This window comes from Notamacropus eugenii, chromosome 1, assembly GCF_028372415.1.
Source record: "Notamacropus eugenii isolate mMacEug1 chromosome 1, mMacEug1.pri_v2, whole genome shotgun sequence".
Classification (NCBI taxonomy): Eukaryota; Metazoa; Chordata; class Mammalia; order Diprotodontia; family Macropodidae; genus Notamacropus; species Notamacropus eugenii.
The window spans coordinates 387,965,257-387,993,088 of record NC_092872.1 but is presented as its reverse complement, the minus strand read 5'-3'; the positions used below and the strand labels follow the sequence as shown (position 1 = coordinate 387,993,088).

At 36.4% G+C, this 27,832-nt stretch overlaps 1 protein-coding gene across 9 annotated transcripts in view; it reads left to right on the top strand.

Moving 5' to 3' along the window:
- Positions 1-27,832, top strand: part of EBF1 (EBF transcription factor 1) — a 449,651-nt gene that overhangs the window by 321,293 nt on the left and 100,526 nt on the right. For 5 of the 9 annotated variants that reach the window (XM_072630864.1, XM_072630861.1, XM_072630859.1 and 2 more), the window contains one exon: positions 13,075-13,208. In XM_072630864.1, the coding sequence (XP_072486965.1) occupies positions 13,075-13,208 (134 nt within the window). The remainder of the gene's footprint in view (positions 1-13,074; positions 13,209-27,832) is intronic. The other 4 variants (XM_072630865.1, XM_072630862.1, XM_072630860.1 and 1 more) reach the window with 1 other exon arrangement.

Genomic DNA, 27,832 nt, shown 5'->3' with positions numbered 1-27,832 from the left:
ATTTGATCTTCATAATACCCCTATGAGGATGGTGCCATAATTATCCCAATTTTACATGTGAGAAAGCTGAGACTTCAGAAGGAGTAAGCAATTTATCAGTGTCACACATGTAGTGTTTGAGATAGGATTGGAACTCAGTTTTTTCTTGACTCCACATCCAGCATCCTATCCACTGTTTCATTCTTAGAGGTAAGGCTTTATTTGGGTGTCATCCTCTATTACCCATTAGAAGTCTCTGTATGCCAGGAACAGATCACTGCACTGGGTTTTATGGGTGATGTAAAGGTAAATTCAGCAGTGCTTACCATCAAGGAATTTACTTGGAAAGGCAGGTCATATAAATAAAAAATAACTAATAATACAAGGACATATATGATGTGTCACATGATATAACAGACAGGAAAAAGAGTTAAGCACTCCAAGAAAGCGAATGATAGCGTGAGCAAAGATAGGGAGTAGGGAAATAGAGTTTGCCTTGGTTATAGATTGTAGACAAGTCTATCTGAATGGATCATGTGTGTATATGTATATATATATGTGTATATATATACACACATACACACACGCATATATATGCATATATATGCATGTATATATATGTGTATATATATATATATGTATATGAAAAGCATGGAAAATAATACTGGATAGGCAGATTGGATCCAGATTTTGGAGAATTTTGACGATCAGGCTAAGGAATTAGGTTTTTGTTCTTAAGGCAATAGGAAACCATTGAAGGTTTCTTTTTTTCTTTTTTAGCACTAGAGCAACATATGATAATTGTGTGTAGAATGGGCTTTAGTGTCCAAAATAGATTAGTATGTTAGTATGTATTTCTCTCCATGGGAAACACCTAGAAAAATTAAATTTAATATAGTCATTTATGAGAAAACTGCGTACTCTCAAAATGGAGTTAAAATGGAGCCTGCATCCCATCTTTCCTTTACTGTTGTTGCGTGGGTGAGTTCAGTGGTGCACGTTCCAGTGCTGGTGACATCACAGACCATCACCACGGAAACATCTGTGCTATCACAAACACTGGATTGCAGCATCACTGAATGTATCAGGCAGCAGAGGAAACTGGTTAAAAATGATAAGACTCTCAATAATACAGCTTAAACTCACTCACACTTGGCAATCTTGGCTTTGGATATGAAAGGAAATGTAGGCAGAATTATGCCTCACAGCATAAAACAGTAGCTTCTGAACATCATGAAAGGTTTGGGCAGTTTGTCTTTGAGAAACAGCTCACATTCACAACATGGTTCCTCTAAAAGTCATTTCTGGTGCTTCCATGCAAAATGACAAAGAAAAACATCACAGAGAGTCAAGAGCTGGTTGCATATGATCTAGCAGTATTGCAGAAAAATGCTAAGAAGGGACAGCATAACTATCAGGTTTTGCATTATTAAAACAATGTCCTAGAATGAGAGAGAACTTCAAAGGTCATCTAGTTCAACACCGTACTTAGGAATTTCCTTTGTGATATCATTAAAATAGTCATCCAGATGAGCTTTATTTATTTACTTTTTGAAAGGAGTGGCAGTTAATGTAATCTTAGAATTTTAAATTTAGATGAGACTTCAAAGGTCACTTTGTCCAACCCATACCTTGAAATATAAGTCCCTCTGTAGCTTCCCTGACAAGTGTTCATAAGCTTGAAGACCTCTGCTTAGGAGGCATTTATTACTTTCTGAAGAAGCCCATTCTTTAAGGACAATTGGAATTTTGGGGAAGTTTTTCTGTACATGGAGCCAAGATTTGACTCTTGTAGTTTTTATCCCAGAAACAGCGATTGTGTCGTAGGATTCGATCTGGAACAATTTGCTAAGATCATCCAGCCCAATTTACTCATTCCATAGAATAGAAATCTGGAGTAGTTAAGTGACTTGCGTGAAGTTACAAGGATTTTAAGCAATGAAGCCAGAAAGTGCTTCTTCTTCTGGGCTTCTCTCCTCAGGGCTACCATCTCTGATCTCCTCACCTAAACCTCTTGTGGCATGATTTCCAGTTCTCTCATATAATAACATCAATCATTTCATGTTGTATATATGGCAATATATACAATATATGATTTCTATCAAAAAGTTAACATCCCTCAAAAAGGCATGTTAATATGATCTTGCAGAGCAAAGGCATATTTGAATTCAATGACTGTTTTTTAATTGCCTCTTGCAGGAATGGATTTGTGTTACGGACCATATATTGGTGTTGTTTAGTTGTTCAGTCATGTCCAGCTCTTCGTGACCCTGTGGACCACAGCATGCTAATACTGTCCATGGAGTTTTCTTGGCAAAGGTGCTGGAATGATTTACATTGCCTTCTTCAGTTGAAAGCAAGCAGAGGTTAAGTGACTTGCCCAGGGTCACATAGCTAGTGAGTATCTGAGGCTGAATTTGACTTAGGTCTTCTTGACTCCATGCCCAGTGTTCTATCCACTGAGTTAATGAGCTGTCTTTAAGACAGAGATTAAGTGACTTGCCTAGGGTTACACAGCTAGTAAGTGTTTGAGGCCAGATTTGAATTCAGGTCTTCCTGACCCCAGGCCTACCATTCTGTCCACTGAATGATCTAGCTGCCTTTGGAAGACACACACACACACACACACACACACACACACACACACACTCTATTCTTTTTTTAAAATAATACTTTATTCCCCCCAATTACATGTTAAAATAATTTTAGCATGTTTTTTCTTTACATTTTGAGTCCATAATCCTACCTCTCCCTTTCTCCCTTCCCACCTCCCTAAGATGGTAAGCAATCTGATATAGATTATACATGTGCAACCATGTAAAACATTTCCATCTTAGTTATTTTGTACAAGAAGACTCAAACAAAAAGCACTGAAAGTATGAAAGTGAAAAATAGTATGCCTCAGTCTGTATTCAGACAGTATCTTTCACTGGAGGTGGATAGCATGCTTCATCATGAATCCTTTGGGATTGTCTTGGGTCATTGCATATTCTTAAGAAACTTAAGTCTATTTGAGGAAGATAGACCATGTACGCATGAAACAGCCAAATGTCAATGCAAAGTGGCATGTAAGTTTCCTATGAGAGGTATAGAAAATGAATGCCATAAGAATTCCAAAGAGGAAAGAGATGTCTGTTGTAGTCATAGATAGCTTCATGGAAGAGTTTAGACTTTTATTTGTGCTTTGAAGTCAAAGTAGAATTTCAGGTAAGGAGTAGAGAGAACACCACACAGAAGCAGTGATGCACATGTTGTGGTTGGTGGGAACCATGAGAAAAACAGGCTGACTGGAGCCAAGTTTGTATTGAGCTGTCATATGCTCCATTCTGGATTTTAGAAGGGACGTTGATGAGTCAAAGCATATATAATTTGGAGGGTGGTAAAAGGACAAGAAAATCTGATACAAGAGACAGACAAAGGAACTAAGCATGTTTAGCATGGGGAAAAGAAGACACAGGAGATATAGAATATCTGTTTTTGACTATTTGAAGGCTGCCGTGGAAGAGAGATTAAAGATTGATGCAATTTATTCTTTCTTGGCCTAAGAGGAGGGAACGAGGATTAATGTTTGAAAGTTACAAGGAAGTCACATTTTATCTGATTGTAAGGAAAATCTGCCTAGCAATCAGGACCACCCATAGATGGAATGATTTGCCTTGTAAGGTAATGAATTATCCACTACAAGAGGCTTTTGAGTAGAAGGTGTATGTCCATTGGAGAAGGATCCCATGGCTGGGATTAATGTATCAGGTAAAGTGTTGGACTAAATTGCCTCTCTGGTTGCTTGAACCTGAAGATTATATCATTCTATAAACTTAAAAAGCTAGAGTTTGTACCCAGTTTGTGAAAGATAGATCTCAATTCAGAGACAAGTCATCTCGAGTTGTGCAAGGCACATAGAGGTCAAATGACTTTCTCAGCTAATAAGCATTAGAGGAGAGATTTGAATCCAGGTCAAGTCTTCCTGACTCCAAACCTAGGTTTTACTTATTCTAATAAAACATGTTGCCTCCCTCCTTTGAGTCACACAGGGAATAAAAATCCCCCTAACAGTGAAGAAACAATCTCTGGAATGATTTCTTTGCCCCAAGACATCTTGTAAAATTTAAAAGCAAAAGACAAGTATAACCCAATCTACAGAAATATGTAGTCCTGAATCCAAGTCACTTAAATGTGTTCATTTTCATCATGTTTTTGGTCAGAAGTTTTCTGGTAAAAGTACTGCAGAAAAACAATAAATGTATTTTTATGTTTGTGTTTTTATAAGTAAAATCTAAATTATTTGAAGTACTAGTTGATCCTGCCATGAGTGGCAACACAAAAGACAAAGGAAATGGTATTCTGGAAGGTATGGCTGAGAGCAGAGGAGAGTCTCTTGGTCTTTAAAATGTAATAAAGAGCCTATATTGCTGCTTAAAATGCAGTCCAAAGTCTCTTGGCCATATCACTGTATGACTGCCATTACAAATACGGAGAAAAAATTGTACTCAAATAGAGGGAATATATATATATATACTCCCCCACAACAAAAAACTCCTTTCCGCCCCTTTCCCTTCTCTTCTCTCCTTTGCTGTTTCCTCCCCCTTTTTTCCCCTCAATAAAAGTTTCATTTTTTTAAGGATTTTTCCCCATCACCTCTTTCACTTATTTATTAGTGAATCATATTTCTCTTGGAAGTTCCTGACTAATTGAGCTGGCCTTTAAAGAGGTATAGAGCCGGATTCCTTCCCATTTATTTGGCTTGGAGCTTGGCACCTTGAGACTATCCATTGGACAGTGGCCTTTTAGTGTGTGTGTGTGTATATCTATATGTATATATGTATGTATGTGTGTGTATATTATATATATATATGAAATGTCAAGAAACCTACCCAAGATCAACTTTTCCAACTTATTGCTGTCTCATGGTAGCTGGTGAAATAGACTCAGGAAAGCTAAATAAGCATACCAATAACGCAGTCATAAAGCCAATTTTCTTTGGAAAATTCTTCATATATTCCTTATGCCCCTCACTGTTTTACAAATATAGGAAACTCAATGAAAATGGAGGACTACAGAACTATTCATGGCAACATTTCTATTCATTCTGTAGTATTGTAACTTATAAAACCATATTTACTTTAGATGTTTTTGATCAAGGAGAGAAATTAAAACACATAAATATCCCTGTTGCTTAGCTTTCTGAACCAAAGTCTCATCAGAGTTAACAACCTTGGTACTATATAAAATGATCTATTAAGTATACTTATTATCCATATATCAATGGGTGCCAGTATCATGACCTCATGAATTGAAGGAATCCTAGCATTAAACAGGAAGAAGAATAGTTTTCAGGGTCTTCAGAGAAACAGCAAAGCTAATATGTTTGACAATAGGAGAAGGAACTCACTTCAGCTGATATGGCTAATCAAACATGGAATTGTTTGTGGGCATCTGTATTTTAAAGTCTAGAGTTTAGTCATGCTCCTGGGCACAGGAAGACTTCAAATTTTATATTCAGATAAGGAAAGGCAACCTTTGTGAACAGATGGGACAGAGCTCAGTATAAAGGCTTAATCCTATCAGGATGATTCTTGTATGGCCATCTGGATAATCCGGCGCACAAATTCAACGCCTGTTAAAAATATGACTCTGGCCAAGATTAACGTTGCAGATTTTCCACTAGACTTGTTCATATTTGACTTTATGATTTTTTAGGCCCAAGAGGGGCTTCTCTGATTTATAAAAGAAATCTGGAGGTGGATAAAGGTCTGAGTATCTATTCTTTGAAGAAACAATTACATATATAGCTATATGAACATATTTTTAAATTTTAAATTGTTTTCTCTTTCATACAGTGATTTTTCAATTTTGGAAGATGATTTCACCTCCCTTTCTTTCATAGCTTTGCTTTCCTTAACTTTCCTTACAGGAAAAATAGGCTAAAAATACTTTTTGCTCAGGAAAGTTCCTTATGGCAGGAAGAAAAGAATTATTTACTTATTGTACAATCAGAGGCAAGTGAATTTACTATTGTTGCAACAAATATTGCAATCTTTGGCATGAATAATTCATTTCCAGGGTTCATTCCCCTCCCCAGCATTACTTTCTTCTTTGCTTTGCCATAGAACTGCTGACAATCATAGCACAAAAAGGAAGGAAAGAAAAAAGGAAAAAGGAAAGAAAGAATAGGAAATAGGAAATTGAATTTAATGGTCATAATTGCTATCAATGAGAGAGAATTCATATTTGTGCCTCATAATTTTGGATTTGAACATGAGACAGAAAGCTGTTAGGACACCAGCAAGCCCCCTTGAGTTGAAGAAGTCTGAGTTCCTAGAGTGTATTTCACTAAACAATTTTCACATATTATGAAACAATACCATGTTGTATATTATTAAATCAGAAAAACCTTCAACAAGTCTTTTAAGAGCAGTTTAAAAGTTATAGGTATATAAAAATATCAAGAATTTTTACTGTTGAATTGTTAAATTAATTTGTATCTGGAACCATTTTTGTTTCTAGGAGAGCAGACAGCTTTAGAACTCCAAAAATGTTTTCTCTAGAATCTTTGGCATTGCCATTTTCACATCCTATCACCCCCAAACCTTCCAACGGAGGTGAGGCTTCTATAAAGACTGAGGAGAAATTTTATTACTCCAGAATAGAAGGAAGAGAGTGACTAGGAAGTAGACTTAAAGTGTAATTAGCAAATGGCCTGCTTCGCAACTTGGAAGCTGTCACAATAAACTTAACAGGGTAGAGATTCTTGCTGTCATACTGCTTTATTAGATTTATATCCAATTTTGAATCTATATCTTTGTATACCAAGTATATTTTCTTTTCTCCATTTAGTGATAATCCTTTATGTTGTCAAAGCAAAGGAAATTATTGGGAGATACAAAATTAAAGTCCCTGAAATTCTTCATCTCATTTAATATTTATAAAAATAATGAAATCTAGAGTGAAGAAATCTCTGTACTACAATTTCTTTTCAAATAGTGACCTTACAAACATATATAGGTGAATACAAACATACATACAGTTATTGGGTACAATGGAATTGAAGAGCTAAATGATGTCTAGTGTGTTTACTTATGATATGTATAAATAATATAGTATATATATCATATATGTATATAGTAATATATACCAAACATTATTCATTGGAATGTAGATATCCTAGTAGACTTATCTTAAGTATAGACTTTAAATCCTTACAAAACAATAATACACTAATCTGGGTTAAACTAGAAGAAAGGAGAGCATGGCAGCAGCACAGTATCAATTGATCAAAAAAAATCAAAGACATATCGGTAAGAGGAATTTTATTGTACTGATAATATAAGCTGATACAAATTTACCTAGATGGTAAATTGTTCAAAATATTGAATTTAGGAGTGATGGAACCACTGCTTTTTTCCTCAGCTAACTGAGAATCTACTTCTCTTGCTGTTCTGAATGAACATGTAATAGAGCCAGGACGTAGGGCGAGGTAGTTTTCATTCTTGGAATGATGTCATAGCAACTGGAGTTTGTCTCTGATGCTTCCAGTAAGAGGATGCCTGACCTAAGAATAGGACAGCCTCCTGCATGTGGCTTAAAAAGATATAGGGCCAATCTCCTGGATGGGGCCAAACCCCTTCTTTCCCTGTTTCCTGCCCAGTGACTGCTTATTGTCAGAGGTGAAGGGGAAGGCGTTGTTCAGTGTTACTGAGAAAGCAAGCAGGAAAATCATCATTTTACTAAAATAAACAGCAAATACAATTGTTTAGTTTAAACAGGAAGATGCAATGCTAATGGGTAAAACTCAAGTCCAAAGTGTGTGATTTTCCCCTTAATCCCTAGAGTAGGTATGCCTTCAAGCACAGTACTTCTGAAATTTCAAGAGAGAAAATAATGGGTTTTATGTAGGGTCTGTCACTAGTAAGTAGAAGGAGGAAGTTGAGTTCATGGTTTTCCCAAAATTTTCTGCCAAGTATCATAAATTTAGGCCAATAGCATTACTTTTTTTTTTTCCAGAAAGTTTTCCCTTTGGATTATCAGATTTCATACAAGGCAGATGAGGTCCTTTTCCTCCCTTATCCTTCAATTTTGAAGGAAGATCTGCTCTAAAAAGATTAATCTAAATCCACCTACTCAGGAATACAGCCACACATTTCAGCCAAAACAAAAATCTCCCTTGAAAGTTTGACTTCCTGTAATCTTTTGATTCCCTTATCAGAGAATAGAGTGCTATGATAGATCAACGTATTCTGGTTAATAGTTACCATGCATACTTTAACCAATTAAAAAAAGTTAGACTACAATAAAATATGCTTTACAGGAAAGCTAAGAAGAACTTATAATCTCTTCCATCTCTAAACCAGATGACAGTTCAAATCATTCATTCATACATTCAACAAATACTTATTGAGTACCTAATGCGTGCAACAGTAGTTTGAAGTATTTCAGTACCTTAAGTCATCATTCTTAATGTAATTTTCTCTCACATAGTAAATCTGTAGAAGTGTGAATTTAATACCATTTCAGAGAGTTTTGTATATATTAATACACAGAAGAGAAAAAGAAGTTAATTTCTTTCTCAGGCTTTGTTCTTTTTGTATTTGTGGAAACATGACTTTGATTAGAATAATTCAGAATTTCCAAAAACAGTTGTGACTCCATATGTGTTACTTTAGTCTCTTTCATAAGAACAAAATGGACCAAGAAATTTAGGTTCCTATAATAAAGCACCAATAGTTTCAGAACCTCATTTTTGGAATAGGAGAAGGTAGACCTAGAGTTGATGATAAATACTGAACCACTGACCAGGTCATCCTTATGGCTCCTGAAACAAGCCAGATATTAATAACAGCACAAAGAGATTTCACAAGTAAAAATAAGAGCAGGCCCAGAACCCTGCTGATAGCTGCACACATCACTAATTCACCTCAGTGGGCATGTACCTCTGAGCTCAATTAACCCTTATTCCCAAGGCCACCCATAAACTCTGAAGTAAACATGGCTTTCCTGGCCCCAGTTTTATATCAATGAAATAGATCATTTCTATTGGAGGGTGAGATGCTGTTACAGCTTATAAATTCAGTTTGCTAATAAAGAGCCTGATGCTTCCAATGTGTGTTTGTGGGCACTTGAATCATATACCATTGATTCTATAAATCAGAAAATTTCCAGTTGCTGAGTGTATCTGTTATATCTTCCATCTTCAGGTGCTATTTGAAGGAGATAGAAATACTGTTAAGGTTGAACAGGTGATGGAGAACATTCCCTGTTCAATTTTCACCATACAGGACCTTAGTTGTTAAATATATACTAGAGGCGGTAAATTTAAAAACAAACATTTTTTATTCTCTCTCTTTCTTTCTCTCTCTCCCTACCCCCCCCCCCCCCCCCCCATTGTTCAGAAGCAAATTGGAAATCTGGTAATTAGGCCCTGACTCATAGTGTAGTATTAGAGTCCCAAGCCAAAGTTCAACACCCTGAAATGAAATTTAAACCAATTAATCTGTTAGATTTTTATCGCTTGTCCGTGTTTTCTCAGCAATTCCCCCAGCACGTGGCCTTTGATCAACTCTCATACAAACGCTAAAATGTGTGCCTGCTGCTAGCGAGATGGGAATGACATTAACATGGCACTCATAAAGCAATCAGAGCAGAGAAGCCCTCAAACAGGCAGGGCATAGTAATATTTAATAAAAGCTCGCACATAATCTTCAGAATTAGCATTTTGTGCCTTGCAGTACCTTTGGGAGAAGAGCTTTTATTTGTGGAGTGATCATTATTATAACAAAGAAGAGCTACCTAATAATTTCCACTTTAACTCTGCAATATGCCATGAGCATTTCAGAACCATTATGCTAAACCGTGGTGGGGTAATCATTTTATTGTCATAGTCTGAAGGGAGGAAAATCTCCTCTACTTTGGTGGCTGGGGGAAATCAAACAAAAGACAACAGAAAAACTTTTATTTTTAATGAGATCTAGAACCAACGATGCTGGGCTTAGAACATGCTGTGGACACCAAAAGTATAAAAATACAATGGTGATAAAAATTTGGAGAGAAAACAACCACAAAAGCCTTTCTTTATTAAGTCAGGACTTGGCATTAATACAGACTTTTGTATTTAAATTGACTTTCTTGATCCCATTGTGTCTTATAGTTAAAAGAGCCCTATTGGTTATCTAATTCTTAAATTGAGCAATTTTATTTTTTCCCAAATACCATTGCAGAATCTGATGATTTGAGACTTGGTCCATTGGTTAATGCTTTTTTTTTTTTTTAAGGATGAAGCAGCTAATGAGTGTTATTAGGTGTATCACATCAAATCAGAGACAAATTGGTTTAGTGTGAAAAGGACTAGAATACTTGTCAGGATGTCACTAATTAGCTGGCTGACTTTGAACCTCAGTTTCCTAATCTGTTAAATGAGAGGGACAGACTACATGATCTCTAAACCCCCTTGTACCTCTAAAATTTTGTGATTCTGAGAGTTGCAAGGATTCTATGTATTTCTAGCAAGATGAAATGAAGTTTATTAGCTGGGTTCTAGTATGTTGCCAAGTGTGGAGTTAGGACATGCTGAGCAGCACACTGCTGCTTTTTCACAAGCCTTCCTTACAAGGAGATTAAGAGGATGGTATTATACAAGCTTTGACTCATTTGTTCCCCCACCAGTGTTTGTAGCTCCTCTGGAAACTTGAATCTGTTCTCTCCTTGTTTGCTGGCTCGCAGGCTACTTTATTATTGGCAGGTTGCTTGCAGAGTTTGATAACATGAGTATTTTCAAAGTGAAAACTACAGTGAAGGTCTTGGAAAAAATACTTTTTGAAACACACACATATCTACCTCCTCCATAGGACTTTCAAAGGGATGAAGGAGGAAGGAGTCCCCACTACTTCTAAAGCCTGCAGGCTTTAGCTATGTTGGAGACTCTGAAGAGGACACGAACATGTCATTGTGACTCTTGCGTAGGGGCTATCAGAAAACCTAAAAAACAATGTATTTTAAAAAGAAATATGCTAACATGGACAATTCCCTGTCCCCTACCCTGCAAAAGAAATTGGAATAAAACAAATCTAAAACCCAATACAAAGAATTTTTTTTAGTTCGGTGTGGATTATCACAGGACCACAGAGTTAGGAGGGGCCATTAGTTAAATGTTATCTTCAAGCAGTATCGCATTAAAATCAGTACTAATCAGCACTTGCCTTTCCTATTTTGAAAATCTTCAAAGATTTGCTTCACTTGGGGAGCTAAAGCATTAATATGTTGGGAGGAGAGGGTAAACTGGAGTGATTCCAAGTTATTTATATATTGTGGCTCTTCATAACCCGTAAACAGCTTCTGGTTTATTAGCAAAGCACTTGCAATCATAATTCATATTCTGTGACTGATTTGAGGTTGTTCAACAGTTTCTGTATTTGGAATTAAAAAATCTGAGTTCAAATCCTACCTAGTTTTTCTATTTATCAGTTGTGTGACATTGGGAAAGCCATGAACCTCTTTAGGATTTAGTTTTCTACTCTATGAAATTGAAGTAGGTAATTTTTAAGGTCCCTTCCAACTCTCGATCCCATAATACCAAGAAATATGCTTACAAAAAACTTTTAGTCATATAGAATTTTGGTAATTCCAAGCTTCGAGCATCAAAAATTGAAAATTTTAATTTTGAGAATATGAATGTAGTATCTATTTCCTTTCATTAAATATCTCATTCTTGGTTAGAAGAAAGAGTTGAGAAATGGGTGAAGGAGAGGGAAGGAATGTTAAAAGGGGCCATTTTGGTTGTAAATGTATCCTTACAAGTTCAGCCAAAATTAAGCTCTTGGTTTAGATTTCTCAAAATATATTGGTGCAATTTTACCAGATTAACTCATTCATGTTTGTATCAAACACATTCAACTACTTTGTGGGTTCAAATATTTGTGCCCTCCCTCTCAAGTTAGAGTCTAGTGATTTCTTCTGTTTTTGCAAAAGTCAAAGTAGCAAACTCTGAAGAGATTTGACAGTGTTTAATGATTATCTTCCTATCTCTTTTTCTGCAAATTTAACTGGGCCTTCTGTTAGCCTAAGCAGTAGCAAAATTGATCTGGGACATGTATAGGTATTTGTAAAAGGAGAGTTCCATTTTCTCTCCTGCTCAACACCTCCCAGTGTTTGATACTGTGAGGTGTTGCTATTAATTAAAAACACTTCTGGGATGACAGGCAAGTTAGCAATATAAAAAAATCTGAGAAATGAAGCTCTCTGTTCTTAAACTTCAGAGACATGACTTCACCATTCCACTCTTACCAAAGCAGTGGTCCCACAACAACTGGATTCATGTTTATTCGAGTAAACCTCCTCCAGTCTAGTCACATTTACAAACTATTTCTTGTCTCTACATGCCTTTTACAATGGAAAAATAACTGAATATTTAACAAACCTAATATTTTGGCTTTGGAACTGGGGTTGAAATCAAAAGAAATGAATGAAGAATTGAGGAAGCATACTTTTTATGGATCTACTATTGATTCAGATTACAGGGTTATATAATTTTAGCCACCTTGTTCAGTAGAATTATCATTTGTAAAATGGAGCTCATGACATCTGACTGAAAGTTTTATTTCACTTAAGCATATCAAATCTCTAGTACTATTATTTCAATAGAAGGGACATGAGGTAAGGGGAAAATATTTAGACCATCATGTGATAAGGAATCCTGGCCCCTGCTCCCCTCATCTGCTTCCACTAATGTTTGGCTAAATGCTTATTAGCTTTCTGTTCATCAATACATTTTCTCATGAAATGAAATTTGCACCTGAAAATGAAGGACTTGAGAGGTTTTTTTTAGGGGTGATTTAATCAGCAATTCATATATTAACAATTGATTGCTTTTGATCATGTTTCCAGATTTCCTGTGGGCTGAAAAATAAATTATATTTTTGATGCAAATATTGAAAGCAATGTTTTCTAAAGGTGATACTGCATCATATATCATGCTATGGTTAGGAAATATTTGAGATCTTGAGAAGTTTCATGTTAATGAAAAAATATGTTTCTTTAAATCATCTCTAATTATTAAAATTTGGTTCTAACAGCAGAATTCTTTTCTTTTTCATGTGTATTGAAAAGCAGCTACCCCCTGTATCAAAGCCATCAGTCCAAGTGAAGGATGGACCACAGGAGGTGCCACAGTGATCATCATAGGAGACAATTTCTTTGATGGGTTACAGGTCATATTCGGTACCATGCTGGTTTGGAGTGAGGTAGGTGTTGTCTGAACATTAATATCTCATAAGTTTGTCTAGTTCTGGGAAATATCTATATGTGCAACGTTAATGAAGCTATGTCAAACTGTATAGAATAGCTCTACTACAATCCAGTTGTTCTGAACTGGGAGCATGAGGTAAATATATTTGTCATGAGGCAACACTTTTTACTAAAATTCCTAATTTCTTGCCAGTTGGCACCACCAAGGCATAGGTTTGGAATCCCTCTTTACTTTGCTAGCTTTATGAACTTTCTGGTGTAGTTATCCTGTGGGAAATTCACTACATACTTTCTATGGTGGTGTGAATGGCACTTTAAGCAGGCGGAGTGTATTTAGAATATTGTCTAGTTCTTGGACTTCATGAGATTCAGGTTACTATAAAGCTCTCTTTTAGAAACAGAATAACAATCCAGATGTAAATCTTGATTGTAATTTATAAAACTCGTTAGGAGTTTGCCTGCTAGAGGTGGGGTGAGGTATAGCGACTTGCACATAGTAGGCATTTGACATATATGTATATATATATATATATATATATATATGTGTATATATATATATATATAAAATTAAATTGAATACGTAGATGAGTCTGGCATCCTTTTCAGCTCTACTTTTTTTTTTTAACTGTAAGTCATTTTTGACTGCTTCTTTACCAGATGAAAATGGCTCTATTGCCACAGTGTTTTCCAAGTGACATATGAGTGATTTTAATCCACTACCCTGCTTTTTTGGAAGTGGTCATGATTAGCCCAAGAACATGAACATTACACATCTACAGAAGAGTTGTTTTGGGACATTTTTGTGCTCTTTCTTGCTCCTGAACCTTAGAGTTTAGCCTTGGAAAAGAGAAGAATTAGGGATGACCTGCAAGCATTTGAAAGACTTTCATATGAAAAGTGGAGATGAGATGTTTTCTTGGGCCTATAGCGCAGACCTGGGATGAAAAGGTGGAACTTATATAAATTTCCATATAATTTCTATATAAAGGAAAATTCCCTAACAATTAAACTGCCCCAAAACAGAATGGGCTGCTTTAAAAGGTATAGTGAATTTGCTGGAGCTCTTTGAGCAAAACTGAGTGACCATTGTGAGAGGATATTATAGATGGGATTTCTGTTTGGTTATAGGTTGGATTGGATAACTCTTAATGTCCCATTTAATTATGAGATTTTGCAGTTCTCCAATTCAGTCAATGTCACCATAGATTCCTCTCCTCCACTCTATTACATGCTCCATCATATTATCTAGAATATTAGATTCAGAGCTGGAAGGCTCTCACTGAGTCTAAACCACTTGTTTTCATAGATGAGGAAACTGAAAGCGAAGTAAATAACCAAAATTTACATATCGAATTAGTGGCAGAGGCAGGACCAGAACCCAAATCTCTTGGCTTCCACTTAAGCATTCTTTCTACTCTTCCATTTTAATATCCCATCTCAGAATTTGTTTTGGTTCATTTGGACTAACTCTTTAGGCTCATGTCATACGGATATGTAGAAAGTTTGGGCAATGCTACTAGGATGTTTTTCTCTTTCCAAAACAGCTTTTAAAATAAATTTTTAAAAATTTGCATCCATTTTGGCAATTGGATGGGATTGGGCATTTGTCCACTTTGGGATAGAACAAGATGAAAGCCTGACTCAGAATGGTCTTAGTAGTTTCCTTAGGATCATAGATGTGGAGCTAGGAAGACCTAAGTTCAGATACGATCTCAGATATTTCCTAGCTGTGCAATCCCAGTCAAGTCTCTTACCATTTCTAGACCTCAGTTCTTCTGTTAAATGACAGTTAGACTCCATGGCTCCTAAGCTTTCTTCTAGCTCTAAATCTGTGATTCTGTAGCATCATCTTTGGATGTTCTCCTGTGGATACCCCAGCTTGTCAATGTCTTTTCTGAAATGTGATGCCTAGAACAGAATGTAGTAGTAGTAGTACCTGTACCAGTAGTAGTAGTAGCAGTAGCAGTAGCAGTAGCAGTAGTAGTAGTAGTAGTAGAGTAGTAGTAGTAGTAGTAGCAACAGCAGCAACAGCTAACATTTGTATTTCACATTAAGGTTTGCACACTACCTTACAAATATCTCATTTAGTTATAACAATAACTGGATGTAGTCTAATTAGGACAAAGTATGACTGGGCTGCCAACCCCCTCTCCCCTATTTCAAGGTGCTGTGCTTTAAAGCATCTGTTTCATTATTACAAAACTGATGTGTGTATCAATGGGGAAAACTCATAAAAATGGAAAAACAATGCTTCTCCTCCTCTTCCACCTTGTACCTCCTGCAACTTCTTACACAGTATTAAAGCAGGGCCTTTGACCCTGCCTGGCAGAGCAGAAGCAGACCTGGGTTAGAGGATTTGTTCTTCGTAAGCTCCTCACTATGGTATGCCTGCAAATAAGCTCATAAGGACTCTTTTCTCCCCTTGTGGGAACCTAACAAATGGTTCTTTTTCTCCCCTCACCCTGAACTTCCCTTGAGGGAAAACGCCACTCTTTTAAAATAAATATCTTGTGACATTATCAGTCAGGTATCTTCAGTGAAACTCTTTAAGGGGGTATGATCTTGATAATGTTTAGAAAAGTTTAGAAGTTTAGAAAAAAGGAACTTAGGCATTGGTGGTCCTTTTTATTATTTATTTCCTTAAGTGATTAGTTATTTAAATTTTGATGCATGTATCTATCACACACATATAAATGGGAGTATATGTTGCTCTTTATACACATGTTTATATGTTTTATGCATAGAAAGTCACCAAGCATTGGGCTTGGTCTTTGTCCAATCCTGAACATGTGAAGAAAAAACAAATGTATATTTGTGTGTGTGCAATATATGTGTATATTTAATATATTATAAATATTTATATATTTTATTATTTCAAACATATATAAATACAATATATTATAAACATTTATAAATATATATATATAATATATCGAATTTGTTTCTTCTTCTTTAGGTTCAGGCTTGGGCTAAGTCCAATGTTGGGTGACTTTCTTATATCTATGGGAATCATCCATAGATGATTTTGTACTTTTTCACAGAAAAAAAATATTATAGACTGTGGGTCAAAGAGTATGTGCCAGCAGCAAGATTTGAACAAAGACCTCATTGTCTCGTGTATTTCATCCACCCACATGGACTTAGGGAGCAAGTTCATATTTTGTCACCTGTAAGTTGAGGTAGTTTTGTGCATTTGCATGTTATTATTTAGCTCGAGCCAGAGATCTACAGGGGTGGAAAGTCTTTTCTAGGGCTTTGGGAGGAGTAGTCAGGAACATTGTCCAAGTAACGAAAACGTCTGGATTCTTGTCTCTCCTACTCTACTCTGTGACCTTAGGTGAGCCATTTAAACCACTTTGGGCTTCAAGTTGCTTTCTTTGTAAACTGGATATGATAGGGCCTCACTAAATTGAGGGCAGGAGGCTCTCAGATCATTCCCTCAGATACTTTCCAGTTTCAACACCTATGATTTTAAGTAGCGTATTTCTTTTCCTCTCCTCTTTTCACCTTACCCCTTTGCCAAAGAATATCCAGGAATAGCTTGGATCCTAGACCAGACATGCAGATGACGTTACAGATTAGCAGATAATGCCGTTATTTGAAGTCTTGTTTAAGTTAAAGGATTTTTTTAAGAGTCAGAGAAAATGGGATTGGCTTAATTTGGTATCATCTGTGCTTTTTCCCAACCCAATCTTTTGTAAATGAGTCGTTCATTTTCACTCACTGATTGCTCCCTGAGGATTAGGGTTTAGAGAGAGGGAAGAAAAAGGTAGCACACATCATGCTTCCAATCCCAGAGTTCTCTTCTGCGAGTTGTCTCGGCTCGTTGTCCCTCATGACTTGCTTTGTTTCTTACGAGCCTGGGTCTTCTACTATCTCTGCCACTCATGTTTTTGCCTTTTCCCTTTTCTCCTTTCTCCTTCCTTTTTTCTTTCCCTCTTTATTGTATCTATTTTTCTAATTATTTTCTATTAAGCCTTAATTTCTCTTTGCTCTCTGTTTTCCCCTGCGATCTGCTTTTTGATCTATGACTCCTCTAAACATAGTTCTGTAGGACTAGTAAGGTACTGAATCTCTGGCTTGGTCTCAGGTGCTATTGCTTTATTGCTGATATCTCTCTGAGGAAGAAAGGGCATTTCATTGTAAGGCAGACATTATAACGTAGACTAATGTATACCTGCTCACAGCTTCTACGATTCTCTTAGTTCTCTTAAAGGTACCTTTCCACCTTTCCAATATCCTGCAGGCATCAATTATGTGGGTTGGTGACCCGGTAGATAAAGTGCTGGAACTGGAGTCAGGAAAATATGAATTTGAATACTGCTTCAGACACTTACTAGCTTTATGATTCTGGGCAAGTCACCTAATTTGTCCAACCCTCAGCATCCTTATCTGTAAAATGGGGGTAGTAATAGTACTAACTGCTCAGGGCTGTTGTGATGACCAAGCAAGATACTTTATATAAAGCTCTTTGTAAGCCTCCAAGTGCTATACATATGCTAGCTATTGTATCAAAGATTTATTTATTTATTTTTAATTTTTTTTTTTTAATGTTTAACAATCACTGCCATACAATTGAGATTTTATCCCCCCCGCACCTACCCCCCACTACCCTCCTCCCTCCCCACGACTGCATATAATTCTGGATAGGATCTACATATACTTTCCTATTGAGTATATTTTCACTATAGTCATGCTATGTAGTCAGACTAAAATAAATGAAAGAAATCATATAGCAAATCAAAACATGATATACAAAAACATACACATACACAAAAATGATCTGCTACATTTTGTGAATGACTTCCATATTTCTTTCTCTGACTGTGGAAGGCATTTTGCCTTGAAAACCACCATTGGGATTTTCTTTTTTTTTTTAAGAAGTTCTTGCGTTATTATGAAATTCCAAGTCTACCAGAAAAAAGTCTCGCACACTGTGGTCGTTGCTGTGCACAAAGTTCTCCTGGTTCTGCTCCTTTCACTCAGCATCAGGTCATATAAGTCCTTCCAGGCCTCTCTGAAGTCTTCTTGTTCATCATTTCTTATGGCACAATAGTACTCCATTACATTCATATACCATAATTTATTCAGCCATTCCCCAGTTGATGGACATCCCCTTGACTTCCAGTTTTTGGCAACTACAAAGAGTGCTGCTATAAATATTTTTGTACATGTGGGACCCTTTCCCATTTTTATGATCTCTTGGGGATATAGTCCTAGTAGCGATATTGCTGGGTCAAAGGGTATGCACATTTTTGTAGCCCTTTGGGCATAATTCCAAATTGCTCTCCAGAACGGTTGGATGCGCTCGCAGCTCCACCAACAATGAATTAGTGTTCCAACTCTCCCACATCCTCTCCAGCATTTATCATTTTCTTGTTCTGTCATGTTTGCCAATCTTATAGGTGTGATGTGGTACCTCAGAGTTGTTTTGATTTGCATCTCTCTAATCAATAGTGATTTAGAGCATTTTTTATATGATTATAGATATCTTTAATTTCTTCTTCCAAAAATTGCCTGTTCATATCCTTTGACCATTTATCAATTGTATCAAAGATTTATTAAGTGCTTACTATATGTATATCACCATGCTGGGTCCTGTGGAGAGCACAATTCAACTTAACAAACATTTATTATTCACCTGTTTTATGCAAAACACAGTGCTGGTTGCTGGAAATAGAAACATAAAAAAAATCCAAGTAGTCTTCCCTCATGGATCTTACATTCTTCTGGGGAAGGGTAGCCAGTTAGTCAGTAAACATTAAGTGCTTACTATATGTAGGTACTGTGCTTAATGGTGGGAGATACAAGAGAAGTATAGCATAATTTCTCAAGATTTTAATAATTCATTTTGGGGAGGCTGGGTAAGGAGACATGAGACTAATACTTGTGAAAGATTAAGAGAATGATAAAAGAAATATTAAAGTGCTAATGTGGTTCAGACACAAAGCATCCTGGTTCAGGGAATGGAGATGTTACTGTGAACCACAGTAGTAGGGACAGGCTTTGTGAATAAAATGGCTTTTGAACTGGGTTTCCCGAAGGTAATCTTCAAGTCAAATAACTGAGGATGGCTCTATAAGCAGAAAAACTGGGTAAAAAGTTGCAGAGAGAAATCAGCATGGCATATAGGAAGCGAAAGGAAGAAAAATCCAGCTAGACTGCAACAGGGTGTTTGTTTTGGAGAGGTTGTGAGAAATATTGGACAGTGAAAGAGAGTAAATTCTAGGGGGCTTTTAATTCCAAGCTTGAGAGTTTGGATAAAGTCCCACAGGCAAAAGTGATTTAGACATGATGCTTAATCTTGGTTCTTCCTGATACATGGTTTTGCATAAAAATTGTGGAGAACCAAAAGATGCTTCTCAGGAGACATTTCTGAAAGGATTTACCAGTGTGGCTATAACTCATGATTATAAATCATGAGATGCAATATGACATATTAGAAAGATAACTGGGCTGGGAATGAGGAGAGCTAGGTTCTAGTTTTACCCCTGTTGCTTTATGTGATCTACTCTTCTTTCCTCCTTACTTCCCTTTCCTCCTTGATTTTTTAACTAGGCAATAACTAGCATTTGTATGGTTTGCAAAGCACTTTATGTATATTATCTCATTTGATCATCACAACAACCCTTTCAAGCAGATTATTTTATTATCTTCATCTTACAAATGAAGAAGCTAAGGCAAACAGAGGTTTAGCAGCCTGTTCAAGGTCATACATCTAGTAAGTGTCTGAGGCAGGATATGAACTCAGGTGTGGACAGCTTTATCAAAAACCAGTGCTCTAGCCACTGGGCCCCTTATATCATCTCTAAGGTTCTCCTCTAGCTCTGATATTTTATGATTCTATGAAATCCTCATTTTACAAGATTTAATCTTCTTTAAGAATCCTAAAAAAAGTTAAGAAATTTTTCTTGTTGGTCTTTTTTCTTTCTAAATATTCAATCTAAAGAACATTTTTATAATCTCTGATTAGCCAGCTGGAGGATTCTATTAACTTTCATTAAGACATTTGTATAATTAACAAAATAGGTTTTCTTTATTGAGATATCCATCTTAGTGAGAGTCTTCTTGTCCAGCCAGTAAGTCTTAGATTTTGGTACCTAATATCCTAACGTAAGCCTAAGGAGTATATCAAAATGTTGCCACATGACACTTGGCTTCCATGTTGGTGATGCAAATTACCAAATTACTAAAAACACACCCTTGGTATTCAGTAATGGAGTGAGTGCTGCGACTGTTGATGTGTGGAAATATCGTTTGAGCTTTTTACATAGCAATCATTCAGATGATGTCATGCATTTTTAGATTTATCATGCTTTTAATGTTATGAGTCTCAAATGCAACTTTTCTTCAAGGTTTTTTTATTTCATTTCCAGGCACTGTATACATTACATTAGGTGGCATGCAATTTTGTGGCACGTGTAAAATTAAGGATTGCCTGGACCATTTAGCTCAGTTGGGTAGAGCATGGTGCTAATGAGGCCATGGGTTTGATCCTTGTATGGCTCATTTAGGCTCACACAGAGAGAAATTCTGTTCTGTGGTCACAGGCTGCCTCTTAACCCCAGGCAGCTATCCCTCAAATATAAGCCATTGGTCACAAGGTAGATTTAGAGTAGAAATGGTTTCTCATCCATCCCTCCCCCTGAAAAAACATTTCAGAATGCATGTCCTATTGATTTCAGATCAACTACGTCATCTTAGGACCATCTTTTTTGTTTTGATTTTTATAATTTCCACATATACTTTATTTCCAGAAATTATTATTTCACCCAGGAACTTTTTCAAATATATAGGTGAGAAGTAACTTAAGTATGTGTTTATTATTAGCCCAAGACCTAAAAGGATTTAAAGAAATAAAGCAGAAGAATCATAGACTCTCTGAACTGAAAAAGGACCTTAGGAATCATGTAGTCTAATTCATACCTGAACAATTCTCACTCAAACTTTACTTAAAAACCTGTTTTGAGGAACAACCTATTTTCTGTAGAGGCAGCCTATCCTCCTATCTCTTGTTAGGAAGTTTTTATCTTGGTAGTAATGCAGAATTTCTACCCAACGTTCTTCATTCTGCTCCTAAAACTAGTCTGGCCCTTGCTTTATATGGCAAAATTCCATGTATTTAGGGAGAGGAGAGATATTTCCTCCCTGTGTTTTTTTTTCTCCATGTGAAATATCTTTAGTTCCTTCACCTGCATCTTTGAATGGCATGGTCTGGAGTACTCTGATCATCTTGGTTACCTCTTTTGAACACACTGACACTTATTAATCTGTTTCCCAAAATGTGGCATCTAGAACTTAATACAAAACTCTAGATGTGGTCTCTCCAGGTCAGTGTACCATGGGATCATCATCTCCCACATTCTGGGCACTATGCCTTTTAAAAATGCAGTCTGACATTACATTAGCTTTTTTTGGCTTCCATGTTAGCCTGTTGACTAATATTGAATGTAAAAGCCCTTATTTTTTCCCCCTGACACAGGGGCTTTTGTCTAATCATGCCTCCCACATTATGTTGATTTTTTAAAAAGTGAAATGAAGGACTTTTAAAAAATCTCTATTGAATTTAATCTTATTAGCCAGCTGACTGTTCTCTTACTGAGATCTTTTTTAGGGAAATTTCACATTCTAAAATTAAATGAATTAATAATAATGCAAAAATCTTTTTAAAGTTTTACTTCCCAGTGTTTTTGTTTGTATTTGTTTTTTTCCCATGGCAATCTGCTTGCTAGGAACCTCAGATGACACCTGTTTGTGTTTTTAATCTGTTGAAATGGAGAAGTAGAAGGAGATAGCAAGAGGATAGGATTGCTCAGGGTAGGGCCAGGACAATGCTGATTTCAGGGTCTTACATTGCACAGTGAGACTGGAGAGTCAAAAATGAAGTTTTCTCTTCCCCTTTCCCTCCCACTCTTCCATTTTTTCCTTATTTGTATAAATAAAGGATACCATTTTTTATTTAGTTAAGTGGCATCTTTCTCATAGTAAAGAAGGAGAAGTTAAATATACCTCCACTATAATCCTATGTAGATTCCTTGTCTTGGAAGGAAGATGATCTTGGATTCCCAAAAGCTATATCCACAGGCTAGCAACTCTTGAAAACTTTTTATGAGATCATAGAAAAGTTATGATCTTAATGGAGGGAGAACTCACACATATGAGGTCATAAGTTTTTGAACTATCAAGGTATCGTAGACCTACATGAATAGGGGAGACCACATGGGCTAAATGGAGAAAAAAAGATTCTATTTGAAATCAAGGGTCATGAATTCAAATTTTGACTCTGATACTATGTGTGTGACTTTGGGAAAGTAATTTCATCTTCCCGAGCCTCAATTCCCCCAACTGTAAAATGAAGTGACAACTCAATTTTGAGTTCTAACTCTGTGATCCCATGATTGTGTGACCCAGGAAACTCCCCAGATTTCTTTTCATTGTTTTAGTTTTACTAAACCACATATAGAATCAAACATATTTTAGCAGTAAAGGGACCTTCATCTAACCTCATTTATTAGTGTGGAGATGGAATTCAGGAGCGGTTAAGTGACTTGCCCATTTTCACATAGTAAATTAATTGCAGAGCCAGGGCTGGATCATGTTTCTGATTCTCCATTCAGTTCTTTGTACAAGACCTTATGCTCAGTGTATGAATGAATGCTTTTTATTTAGTTGAAGTATTTCATAGTTTTCAACACTATTTCTGCCATGATTGAGTGATCTCAAGCTGATTATTAAACATGTAGGAGAAAGTGAGAACTGGAAGGAACCTCATTGGCCATCCAGGCCCACCCATACATGGAATTTCTACTATTATATCCTCAACTATTCAGCCTCTCCAAGGAATGGACAGCTCTCTGCTACCCCCCTCTGCTTCCTCTTCACTTTTGATTTTGGGATCTAGATCTAAGATATCAGGAAAATTTTTCTTTATAATTCCTTGAAATATGATATCTAAGATCTTTTTCTTTTGATTATTTCTTTCAGGTAGTCCAATGATTTTAAAATAATCTCTCCTTGATATCTTTTCCAGGTCCACTATTTTTCCAATGGAATTTCACATTTTCCTCTTTTTTTTCATTCTTTTGATTTTGTGGTTTTTTCTTGATGTCTCAAGGACTCCACTTGTCCAATTCTAATTTTTGAGGACTTTTTTTTCTTCAGTGAGCTTTTGTACCTCTCTTTCCTTTTAAACAATCCTGTTTTTTAAGGAGCTCTTTGATCAGTGAATTGTTGTGTCTCATTTACCATCAGGTCAGTTCTAGTTTTTTAAGGTCTTGTTCCGTATTGTTTTGCATCTCTTTTACCAGGTTGTTAATTTTCTTTTCCTAATTTTTTTTTTGTATCACTCATTTCTTTCTCCAAATTTTCCTCTATTTCTCTTTCTTTAACTCTCCCAGGAATTCTTGTTGAGCTTGGCTCCAATTAGTATTTTTCTTTGAGACTTTGCTTATAGCTGTTTTGACATGTTCATGTCTTGGTCTTCTCTGCCATCATAAGTTTTTATGGCCAGGTTTCTTTATGGTCAAGTTATTTTTTGTTGTTGTTTGCTCATTTTTGCAACCTATTTCTTGACTTTGCACTTTATTTTAAAGTTGAATTTTGTTACCTTGGGGGTAGCTGAAAGTGCTCATGCTTGGCCCTGAAACTGTGACTAACTCCCCTACTCTGTAGCCACCACAAGTCTAGTGCTTCTCTCTTCCTTACAGCTATGACCAGGGCCCCTGCTCCCTTGCGATTAACCACAAGAGTTCGTCTCTACCCTGGAAATGTGATCCAGAACTGCATATGGGCAATGGAGTTGCCAATCATCACCAAGTGCACCTGGTGCCAGCAAAGGGTCCTCTGTAATCTCTGACCAGTTGTCTGACCTCTTTACTGTCTCTGGGCTGCAGCTGGTACTGCCGCCAAGTGTGCTCTGAGCTGGCACCCACCTCGTGTCACAAATTTCTCCTGCCAACCTCCTAAGTTGTATTAGGCTGGAAAAGATGTGTCCTCTGACCTTTTGTTGGTTCTGCCACTCCAAAATTTGATTTGAGGAGTTGTTTCACTTTTTAAATTGTTTGGAGGAAAATGTTCAGACAGTTGAGCTGGGTTGCGGCCTGTACTCTGCCATCTTGGCTCCCCCCAACCTTTGTTGCTTGGAAGTGTCTCCTGACACTAAGCCTAAATCTGCTTCCTGGCAAATTCTACCTCCTGATTCTGTTCTCTGGGTACAAAACAACATGTTTTGTCCCTCTTCCCTAGTAAGAGCCCTTCAAACACTTGGAGGTAGCCACTAGGTTCTCCCTGTGTCTTCCCTTCTCCAGGCTTTATAAAGATGCCCAGTCACTTCCCTAATATGTCAAAGACTCAAGGCTCCTTCACCAACCTGCTTGTCCTCATCTAGATACTCTCTAGCTTATCAATATCCTTCTTAACTCATGGCATCCAGAACTGAACTCAAAAACTCCAGAAACGTCTGGTGTCACATCCAAATGCTGACTGATTTAGAGTCTGTAAGTCATTAAGACCCCTAGATCTTTTTCAGATTAGTAACTGTTTAGCTATATCTTCCCCACCCTGTACTCCTGAAGTGTTGAAGGGTTGTTGTTATTGTTTTGGCACTCACATGTAAGACAACATAGAGTCTTACTGAATTTCATCTAAATAGATTCAGGTAAAAATATCTGTCAAAGTCTTTTTTGGATTTTTAAATCTATTTTTTAATTCATTGTATTAGCTATCCCTCATCTCTGCAAATTTGATGAGCATGCATAGTATGCCTGTAAATATATGTACATAAATATATATGTAAACATATATACATACACATATATGCTATATAGTGTGTAGAAATATATGCACATGTATATAGATGTATATCTAGGGTGACCCAAATGTCTTAGGGCAGTTTTAAGCAATTAAAACTCAAAACCACACAATTAATCAGTAAATGTTTATGAAATACCTACTATGTGCCAGGTACTAAGTATTGGGAAGACTTTTGAGACACCCTGTATGTCACATCTCTCTATCTCTATCTTTATCCCTGTCTCTATCTCTATACACATATATGTATATGTATATGTATGCATACATATTAAGTATATAGACATATATTCCAGTGAAATATGAGATATGTGTGAAACAAATCAAACTACAGTTCAAGAAATATGAGGAAAATGATACTCAAATTTACACAGTGATAAAATATAAATATGATTAACATTCATTTTTCATTTATTGTTGCTTAACTGAATGGTTAAAATATATATGTATTTTTTTATAAAGCTGAATAAATGGATTTAAAAACATTCTTGCTTACACACACACACACACACACACACACACACACACACACACTCACTCACTCACTCACTCATATTATCTAAGCAAATTTTTTTTAGCTGCACGTCTACATTTTTTGAGTGAATATTTTGAGTGCCCTACTATGTGTAAGGACCTATATTATAATTAGAATCTTCATTCATAAGGAAGGGGAAAAAGCAACCAGATAGCCTGAATTTATCATATTAGTAGTGAATGGAAATTCAGAAATGTCGGCCAACAATTTCAATTAAACTTTAACCCCAAGTTATTTTATGGGGGATCATTTCAAAATGCATGGACATAAATTTTTAAAAGTAGATTGAAATATAGTCTAATGGCCTTTTTATATACCCTTCATCTGGGACAAAGACATGGTCACTTCATTAGTAAAATGCTTAAGTCTACATTTATTCATATAGAAGGTAGTTGAGAAGACTATTCTCTACACTAATGACTCTGAAATAATGCCCATTATATACTAATAGAATGGCTCTTTCTGGGAGGAGTATAGAACTTATTCATGCATTATATGTGAGCTGTGCTACTGTGAGAAGAGTACTCAATTTGTGGGCAGCGATCTGGGTTAGGATCATGGCTCTACTACTTTGTAATTTTGTAATCTTGGACAAATGATTTTGACCTTGGGCAAATCATTTTATCTCCTTGAGCTGTACCAAAGTGGCTCAGTGGATAGAGCTCTAGGCCTGGAGTCAGGAAGACCTGAATTCAAATCTGGCCTCAGATACTTACTAGTTGTGTGATCCTGGGCAAGTCATTTAACTTCCGTCTGCCTCAGTTTCCTCAACTGTAAATGAGATTATATTAACATGTACTTTCTAGGCTTGTTGTAAGGATTAAATGAGATATTATTTGGAAAATGTTTAGGATGGAGCCTGGCACATAGTAGGAACTTAATACTGGTTCTCTTCCCCTATTAAATGAAGATAATAGCTATTGTACCATCTACCTCATAAAATCCTGTTGAGGATCAACTAATAAAAAGAACTTTCTAACCTCTACAATCTATGGAGTATTATATAGTATAATATAGTACCAATATACCCCCCCCACCAATCTCTCCAAGGCAAGGTCTTTATTATTATTTTATTATTATTATTATTATTAATTATTGTCTTCCCCAATTTCTAGTAGTAAACACGTTAAATATCAGTTGAATTGAAACTCCTTTACAATGGTGACAACAAATAATTTTTCTTCAAAATCTGTGTCAACTGAAACAAAGATATATGTAGAAAGAAAATATATGATTATAGATTTGGAGCTGTAAGGGATCTTAGAGACCATTGAATCTAATCCCTTCCATTTTATAAAGAGGAAACTGAGGACCAGCATCATTTAAGAAGTATCTACAGGAGGATTTGAACCCCTATCTCCTTGATGCCAGAGCTCTATCCACCCTGACATGTTATCTCTACAATGAGGCATTGTGGATTATGGCAAGGCTGTGTGGATTATACATACAAGAAGTACAGAGACTTCGGTATTTTCATGTACTCAGTAGACATCGACTAATTCTCTGTAGAATGCACTGAGCTAGCTGCTGAAGATAAATTGGAAAAATGAATGATCTAGCCTCTCCCCTGAAGGAATTTATAATCTAACAGGAAGGAGAAAGGTGAGACATATAAACAAATAAGCCTGATAGATGGGAGTATGCGATAAAGAAAACAGAGCAATTTTCAAGTGCTTTAAGAAAATTTGAGAGCATATTCCTAACAGCTTTGTGGAGGACATGATACAGAAGTAGGACTTGAAGAAAGAGAAGTACTAAAGGAGAAGAAAGGGGAAGTATATTCCAAGTGACTGGGAATACTTTATGCAAATGATGGGCATAGAGTTAAGAGGAGATTAGGGAACAGCTTCTAGTCCAGTATAGCAGCATTGTTTGTGTGCATGGGGTTGGATGTAACAAAGCTGGAAAGATATGTGGGGGGAAGACTGTGAAAGGCCTTAAGAATTAGGAGTTTGTGTTTGCACTTGTATTTTATCCTGTAAGCAATGGTGAGCCAATGAAGTTTTTGAATAGAAGGGCATGGTTAGAGCTATGTATTAGTAAGATTATTTTGGCATTGATATGGAGGATGGGCTGGAGCTCTGCTCTCTGAGGGGCTGAAGGCTGTAACGAGAGGCGAAAGTAGGTGTGGCAATGTCAGAGGAGACAAGGCAGGAATCAAAAAATATCGTGTAAAATTGATTGATCTTGATATCTGGTTGGATGTAGGGTCAAAGGGAAAGAAAAAGAGTTATCTAGGCTTTTTTTTTTTAAGCATTGATGACTAAGACATCTTGT